The sequence below is a fragment of the Triticum dicoccoides genome, chromosome 3B (assembly GCF_002162155.2).
Source record: "Triticum dicoccoides isolate Atlit2015 ecotype Zavitan chromosome 3B, WEW_v2.0, whole genome shotgun sequence".
In the NCBI taxonomy this organism is placed as follows: domain Eukaryota; kingdom Viridiplantae; phylum Streptophyta; class Magnoliopsida; order Poales; family Poaceae; genus Triticum; species Triticum dicoccoides.
In genome coordinates this window covers 12,105,364-12,113,513 of record NC_041385.1, presented here as the reverse complement: position 1 = coordinate 12,113,513, position 8,150 = coordinate 12,105,364, and the positions used below count along the sequence as shown (strand labels likewise).

The 8,150-nt window shown below is 48.0% G+C and overlaps 1 protein-coding gene across 1 annotated transcript; it reads right to left on the bottom strand.

Moving 5' to 3' along the window:
* LOC119274368 lies at window positions 1–5,636 on the bottom strand. The gene is made up of 9 exons (XM_037555055.1): window positions 5,356–5,636; window positions 4,055–4,251; window positions 3,264–3,436; window positions 2,360–2,644; window positions 1,861–1,919; window positions 1,719–1,755; window positions 1,558–1,629; window positions 893–1,196; window positions 1–705 (listed from the first exon to the last, which is right to left on the bottom strand). The coding sequence occupies exons 1-9, from the start codon at window positions 5,492–5,494 to the stop codon at window positions 334–336; spliced, it is 1,638 nt and encodes a 545-aa protein (XP_037410952.1). The 5' UTR covers window positions 5,495–5,636; the 3' UTR covers window positions 1–333.
* Window positions 5,637–8,150: the final 2,514 nt, after the last annotated feature.

Here is an 8,150-nt window from a genome sequence, read left to right as displayed (position 1 = left end):
CAAGGTAAATTTTCATGGCATAAATGGGGCTTTGGCCCCCGGCTGATCTGACCATCATTTTTGCCAACTATAATTCCTGAAGCATATCATATACTACATCATATTCATACCAATGGAAGGAAGCACGCAATGCACCAAACTCTTCGCTGCAAAATGGGGGTGGGTTTCGTCTCCTTTTGTCACCCCGGCAGTGCTCAGGCCTTCTTCCCTTCCCTAACTAGTCCTGAAACTTATACTATACTGATTTCAGTAACCACGGAGCTTTACTAATCTTACGATCACAACAGAAGTAAAAAAATGTACTCATGCATCCCCTATCTGTCTGTCTGTCAGTCACGGGGAGCAGTCCACGGGTGCGACTCTGAACCCCGACGTCTGCTCGGACACCTCCTCCCTTTTTCGGGGGCGGTCCGCAAAGAGCATCAGGAGAAGGCCAACGACGAGGCCCGAGGCGAGGAGCGCCAGCCCCGCGGAGACGAGGCTGAGGTCTCGCTCCAGGGGCGGGCAGTACTGCGAGGCGATGGAGCTGAACGTGTCGCGCACAAACTTGCAGTCCTGGAAGTTGAGCATGGGCGGCGCGTAGTGGTGCAGCGCGTAGCTCACGTTCGCCGCCGTGACGAGCTGGCTGTAGATCTCCGGTGTCACGGTGCTCGGGCCGGAGCACACGTCCGCGTCGGGAGCGTTGCACGTGTAGTCCTGCCATGCCTGAAAGGCAGTAGAGATTGTTCAGCTGTAAGAAAATCTATGCAGAATACCCCATTTCAGTAGCAACAACAATGATAGAAGTGAACCAGATCAACAACAACAATACTCCTAGAAGATTTTGCGTGGAATCAAATTAGTAGATGCCAACAAGATCTTAAATAAGAAGCAGAAGAATAACAACACTTACTGTCGTTGCATTGTCAAATGTCACCTCCTTGGACAAGCACTGCCGATCATTCAGGTTTTCATCGTAGGGAGAACACAGGTAAGGCATGAGCTGCCCAGGATGCAGATGGCGCTCTTTTCGGTTCGAAAGAGCAGATATAGCCCTGTTGACCAACTTCACGAGCTGCACCACGACTTGTTTACTCTGGTACAAGGTTCGGTTGGTTGTACTCGCGTCCACACATGGAAGGATGTTGCTGAGAGCAGTTTCTGCTCGAGGATGTTCTGCCCATTCGTCCATTGCCTGGCATGTATCCTTTGAAGCACTACAGCAACAACAAAATTATGAGTTCAAAATAAAAAAAAGCATTATAATATATTAACACTAGACAAATGGGCTGCATCCTCTTTGGAACAACAGAACTGCTTGCTAGTTCGGCAGGGAAAGCAATTGATGCTAACTACTAACATCAATAATGGAGGATGTATTAATGGACAAAGAAGTTTCTCGCACATACTTGAGTCCTATATAGATTTTTAGATTTGCTTTCATGGTTGGATATCCAAAAAAATTGAGATTCAACAAGAACGGGATGGTGGTTAGCAGCCTAGCATGAACTGAAGTCTTACCACTCCTAACATAATTCATCACAGAACTTGAAAGATAGTATGTAAGGTAAACAATACCTGGTAACTATCAAAAGAATCCCGATAAGAATGAAGAGAGCTGCCACGATGTTCCAGCATATGGTAGCAAATCTGTAAGTTCAAGTAGAAAGGTGTCAAAATTACTGCAAAGCATACCCAATTCAATACATAATACTCGGTAAATAGGTCAGAAAGCTTACGTGTAAACTGTATATCTTGGTCCGTATAGCTCCAGCACTGCATAAGAGAGGAACAAGCGAGTTCAGAAGCGAGTGTAACACAGCCATAGTGAAAAGAGGGAGGGGCAGTATGTAGTATGTAGATTGAGAGTCAACTGCTTACCATATCCAAGGAATGCAAGAACAGGCATTAACACAGCTATGCAAATCAATGCAACAGACCTGTAGTAAAAAAGGAATTTCATTTATATCTGGAAGCATATCACTAGAAATGAACTTTTAAAAAAAAGGAAATGCCATTAGTCAATTTGTCATGTGATTGCGTATTTCACCAACATAGTGGTGTCATTTTCTAGTTAGATTTAAGCCCACTGGCAAACATAGTCACATCCACACTATTTTGCAGTGAAATTCTGGAGGTAAAAACGACAAGTAAGCAAGTAATCAGGAGGCCTTTTAAAGAAAGGAAATGCCATTAGTCAATTGAACTTAAAAAAAAGGAAATGCCATCAGTCAATTTTTCATATGATTACGTATTTCATCAGCATAGTGGTGTCATTTCCTAGTTAGATTTAAGCCCATTGGCAAGCATAGTCACATCCACACTATTTCTCAGTGAAATTCCGGAGGTAAAAACAAGCAAGGACAACTTTGAAACATACACATTATGGAGAACTTTTCTGATCCTTTTGTAGTTTTCTGTTGTCTTCAAAGATATGGTATCAGCTGCTTTATTTAGGTCCACCTTCAAATTGTTAATCTGAGCCTGCACATCTGATGGAAGATACAGTGCTGCCACATTGATCGTCGTCGCAAATGACAAGTAATCTGTAACATTCCTGAGCGTCTGGATAGTGAAATCAGATTGGTTGACAACATAATCCAAAGTATCGGTAGCTTCTTCACGGAATTCATTCTGCCCATAGAGAAGGACAATGCATCCAGTTCTGGCATCAAAAGGATCATGGAAGATATTAGATGCGGTTGACAGACTAAATATGGGCAAATGCATGGGCATACCATCCTCAAATCCTTGACCATATTGAATAATACTCAAATATCGAAAGCTACTCGGATTCAAAATCAGATTTAATGGACATTACGAGAAAAAAAACATGTACTGTTCCGATATAAACAAATGTTTGGCCGTTATAAAAATCAGCCCATTTTGGAACTATAACATAATGTAGAAATGTATCACCATAGTTGTATTGTGAAATTAAGAATTGAAAATTTGTGTATGCACATATAATATTGCCATTGTTTCATCTAAAAAAAATCATACATGAAGTAATACCGTACTGAACCCTGAACCGATACTTCAAAGTTCTACTCCCTCTGTTCCAAAATAGATTACAATCTATTTTGGAACGGAGGGAGTAACTAATCATGCCATCCATAGAGTACAGAGAAGTGCTAATCTAAATAAAAGTTGGATGTATAGATAAGGGCACCCATGGCAGTTGCTCAAGAGTAAACTCATCTAGAGTTGTACTTAAAAAATATTCCAAACTATAACAAATAAACAACAGTACAAATGAATGGTAAAGAGATTTAGTGTCTTACATTAAAGCAAGCACAGCAACCACAAGCAACACAGGTCGTGCTACATCTGCATGGGAAACCTTTGCTTTGCCCACTCTTGATTTACAAAAGCAGAATGAAGCTGCAGCAATCCCAAATGAAATGAACCACAGGGCAGCAAGAAGAAATCCAGCAACTCCTGTGAATGATACAGACTGAAACATACTTGATTCAGTTAACATAGCAGTGCAATGCAGAATGGGAAAGGGGGCAACCAGCAGTCACTAAAAGTAACTAGGCAACTTGAAAGATGATGGTCAGATTTGACATGCTAACAGGTTTCGTCAACGTTGCTAACTATATAAAACTAGGCATATGCTACTTGCCTTGACTCTGTGCCACCCAATTCCATTTTTAAGCCACTGTCCTTTTTCTTCTCCATAACTTCGAAGTCAACGTTTGCAGTTAGTTTCTCCAACAAAGTTGTTCATTATTCAACATGGTTTCAGGAAAGCAATAACCTACTGTCTTAAATCCTGCAACTTCCCTGTAGCTGTGTACACTCCTGGTACATTTGGGGACACTTTGGGCATCAAATGTAAACTAAGTACCATCAGCCAACTAAAAGGGGATGACATGCCTTATATTCCTCAAAGTAGGATCAGTATTGATGGGCTGAATCTCTAGTGCGTACACGGACTGTACTAATCCAACTACCCTGATCCCAACAACCCACATAAATACTACTTTGGTATAATGACATGGCTAACAAATTAAAGCAATACACTCATGAAAGGTTTAATTATTAATAAAGTCTAAACAATGACACATACCGCCCAGTAGTGCTTGCTGGTGATGTTCCAACCACCTCCATACATCCTGAGATGGCGGAGAACATCCGGCCGCCGCGTCCTGTCCTCGGCCAGTACCAGCGGGTACTTGGCGACGGGCCCCATGGCCGCCGGCCCTGCTGCCCCGTCCGGCATCCCGTTGAGCAGCCCCTTCGCCCATGGCCCCAAGTCCTTCACCTCTGAAGTACCAGAAGATTTGGATAAAAAAATACAGACCTTTTAGGACCAGCACCAGCATGGATGATATATTAGTAAACTGATACTGCTACAAACGAAGTTCCACTTGCTTCTAGTACAAGGCTAGAAGCAAATCAAGCGCGATAAGCTAACACAAACCAATAAGCAAATCAAAAGGGGCACTTGCTTCTATGGTAAGAAAAGCATCAAAGCCCGCATTCCTAGTCCCTACACATAAATTACGGCGATGTCAATTCTCGTCACATGAAGCACTGAAAATCAGGGTCAGGAGGCCTTTGCTAGACAAAAAAAAGGGTGGCCAGTTATGCTTCCTAGGAGAGCCAGGAGTTGCTTGGAGTGGAAGTCGTCAACCTCGTCGGCGAGGCGTAGCAGATCGATCACAGCATCGACATGAATGAATATACTAAAAATATACGCCACCAGCAAACGGTTTGACTGGTTCTAGCAACCGAGCCGAGGTAGCAAGCCAGCAGGGATAAAATATGTGTTTGCTAAAATTAGCATCCCCACCTGAGACTGAGCCTGAGGGCTGAGGCGTACCGAATGGGATTAAGAAAACGCGATTGAGCGTCAGAGAGGATCTACCGACACCACCGGCAGTGAATAAAATAGCAGTAAATACATTCTCGCAGGTCCGGCATAAGCAGTGAAGCACCGGAATTAAATTAGCGGTAAATAAGACAATAAACACTCGCCCGATTCTCTGAACCTGGACTGGAAGCTCGAATGGAGCCGATGGTGGCCGGCGGGATCAGCGCCTGAAGCCGACGTCTCAGTGAACCGAGACGCCGAGGAAACCTGAGCTACTTACTAGGAAACAAAAACAGCGCGCGATTTCGACAGCCAGGACGGACCGACGGCTGTGGTTAATCGCCCTAATAAACGACAAAAAAAAATAAGAGCGTGGCACGGCATGGCAGGCACCGAGATCGGAGCTCGCGTCGCTCCGGAAATGGATCGAAATCGATCCCCCTCGCACGAGCCATGGATGGATCAACCGGGGCGCAGATCGCCACCGCCAGCGGCGACGCCGGCAAACGAGCAAGTACGCAGCGAGCGAATGCGCGCGCGAAGTTGGCACGCACCTGGCGCGGCGCCGTCGATGCCCGCGGCGAGGCCGGCGAGCGAGTCCCCCTCCGCGGCCGCCGCAACGGCGCCGACCACCACCGCCGCGAGCAACGCGAAGGCGACGGCCGCGGGGTTGGTCCCGCCTCCTCCTCCCATGTCGATCGGCCCTCGCTCGGTCGCTCACGGCCACCGCATCTGTGTTCGCGCGCGGCGAGGGTCGGCGCCTCCGCCTCGGGCGTCGCAGGAACGGCGGGAGCGGGAGTGAGTGGAAGACACCACACACGACACGGCGCTACTCCGACTCCTACTCCCACTCGCCCGCCCACGCCCACGCCACTGTTTATTGCCCTGCTCCCGTCCCACTCGCAGACACAAGTCACATGGCGGGCGGCAGCACGGGCCGTGTACTATCCCCCGGGTGGCCCTAGCGGCGACGTGCCACGCGGTGCCGCGGGCGGAACACGTGGACGCGTGGGTCCCGTCGTACGGCGAGTGGGAGGCGGGGTCCAGTCGGGGCGCGGGTGCACATAGCGCGTGCGCGGTGGAGAAAGGGCGCGAAAGGGTGGATCGGCGGTGGGGTCCCCCGCGATCTACCACCACTGCTACGTGCTCCGCCTGCGGAACTCAGTGGCTGTGATTACGATCCTGCCCACTGTTATGTGGTGCACCCCTGCGGAGCGCTGTCGATGGGGAGGGGCAAGCTCGGTATTTTCGGCCACGTGGTGGTGCTTTCCCCCTTCGGCAGCGAGGAGCAGTAGAGCTAACGTGGAACGCGCGTCGCCGTCGTGTGGGACCCACCCGCATGCCCCTGCCGGTCCGTCCAGATATTTCGTTAGTACTACTCGGGAAAAAAAATTATGAGATCAAGTCTCACGGATTAGCAGCTGCCTGATGAATGACACGTGGCATTTATAAATCACAAAGCATTTACCCTATCCTACCTAAAATCAGGGGAGAAAGATTAGATGTTTTGTGATTTGTGAATGCCACGTGCCATCCATCAGGATGGGTCTCACCTGCTTTATATGAGACCTGGTTTCATATAATTTTTTCCGTACTACTCCCTCCGTTTCAAAATAGATGATCTAAATTGTACTAAATTTAGTATAAAGTTGAGTCATCTATTTTAAAATGGAGGGAGTAGTGTAATGGCGCCAACCTTTTTCTGGTCTCGATCGATCGACATTAGCAAAAAGAAGAAGAGATAAATATCAGTATCGGATATTGCTTTTCTCCTTTCGTGAGTGGAAATGGAGGGGAGGGAGTCAACAAAGCTGCATCGTGATTTACCGCCTTCTTTTCTGGGATTGCGCCGTCCGCTTTGGGAGATCCATCGATCAAGGATCCGATTGCTGCCGGTCGAAGCAACCATGCGTTCGTGCATGCATGAGCCGACTGTTGCGTCCACGAAGCGAAGAGCAAGGAAAAAGGAAGAAGGAAAGGCTCTAGCACACTGCGCGCGCGGTGCTTTGCTCCTCTCCTGAGTATACTTGGACATGGGCAGCCCGACCTTGCCCACATGCCGGCGTGGACCTACATTTTGAGCCTGACAGCCGGGTCAGGCTGGGCTCAGGCCGGTCGTATTTGTCGTTTAAGGAAGAGGCTCGGCGGGCTTTTTGCGTGATTGTCAGGCCCGGGGCAGGCCGGGCTCAGGCCTAGATTTTTTACGTCGGGCTTTGGTGGGCCCGGCCCGGCCCGACATATGGCTAGGTATATTCCTGAGTCTCCTCTCTCGTCCACTTTGGTGTTGGTTTTTTCGGGGATCCACCCACAACATGATTTCGAAATAGGATGATTCACCTGAAAAATAAAATATCTTCATACAAATCTGTCGTTAGATTATCAACCATGCAAACTATATGTTGTTTGGAACCTGGAAAATTCTTTAAGCAAACATGGCACCACGTCCTGTTAGATGATCTTCGTCCAAGGGAATTGTCCGTGGGACGGTCCGAGGGACTTCAAGAAAGATCTTCACCAACACTTTTTTCGCTGCAGCTCAAAGTTGATAATAGTGATCCCGGTTCTTGATTCGTAGTACATTTTCTTTTCTTTTCTTTTCTACTACATTTCCAAACATGGTTTAGCCCTTGACATTTGGCTTTAATAGCACCGACACGGCACCATGAATGTGGGCACCAAACCGCTGGACTCCAGCGGTCCGAAGGGTTTTCCGTCAACGTGATGAGCACGTCTATCCGACCCCATTTTATGTCGAGGCAATATCAACACATTTTTATTTTATTTTACAGAGAATTGCAGGAAGTATACAAAAAAAAAAGAAAAAATAATAATTTGAAAAAAAAGAAAGAAAATACCTATTTTTTGGTAACGTTACACCCGTGGTGACGCCCTCGGTTTAAGAGACGTGTGTGTCGCGGGCCAATGGACTGCCCCACAATACACTAGGTATTGAGTTGGACCTCTCGGACCTTAACGATTGACCGATTTTGTTTGGTATCACCGGCGATACATATCAGGGGAACGTCGATATCACCTGCAGTAAGAGCATCTCCAACAGCCGCGCTAAACTAGCGCCGCGCCGTAAATTAGTCGGTTTTAGCGCGCGCGCAACGCGGCGGATCGCTCCAGCGGGCGCGTAAAAATGGCGCGCGCGCTATAACGAGTTGGGTGCGCTGTCAGAAACGCCATCCCGCGCGGTGTATTTCGGGCGTCTGCTACAGCGCGCGGCACACTCGACCGCTCGCGCCGCACTCTCTCCTCTCCTCCTCCTACGCCCCGCGCACGTCGGCGTCGGCGCCCTGCGACCCATGGACGCGCACACCGGCACCCCGCTCACCCCGCTGTACAG

What these genes read in the sequence shown, in the direction of transcription:
- LOC119274368 (XM_037555055.1), bottom strand. Translation starts at nt 5,494, where the DNA reads ATGGGAGGAGGAGGCGGGACCAACCCCGCGGCCGTCGCCTTCGCGTTG. An exon ending in GTTGCTGTGCTTGCTTTAAT is followed by an intron (nt 2,645 to 3,263) that starts GTAAGACACTAA and finishes TTTTGATGCCAG; the next exon opens with AACTGGATGCATTGTCCTTC. An exon ending in CCAAGATATACAGTTTACAC is followed by an intron (nt 1,630 to 1,718) that starts GTAAGCTTTCTG and finishes TTGAACTTACAG; the next exon opens with ATTTGCTACCATATGCTGGA.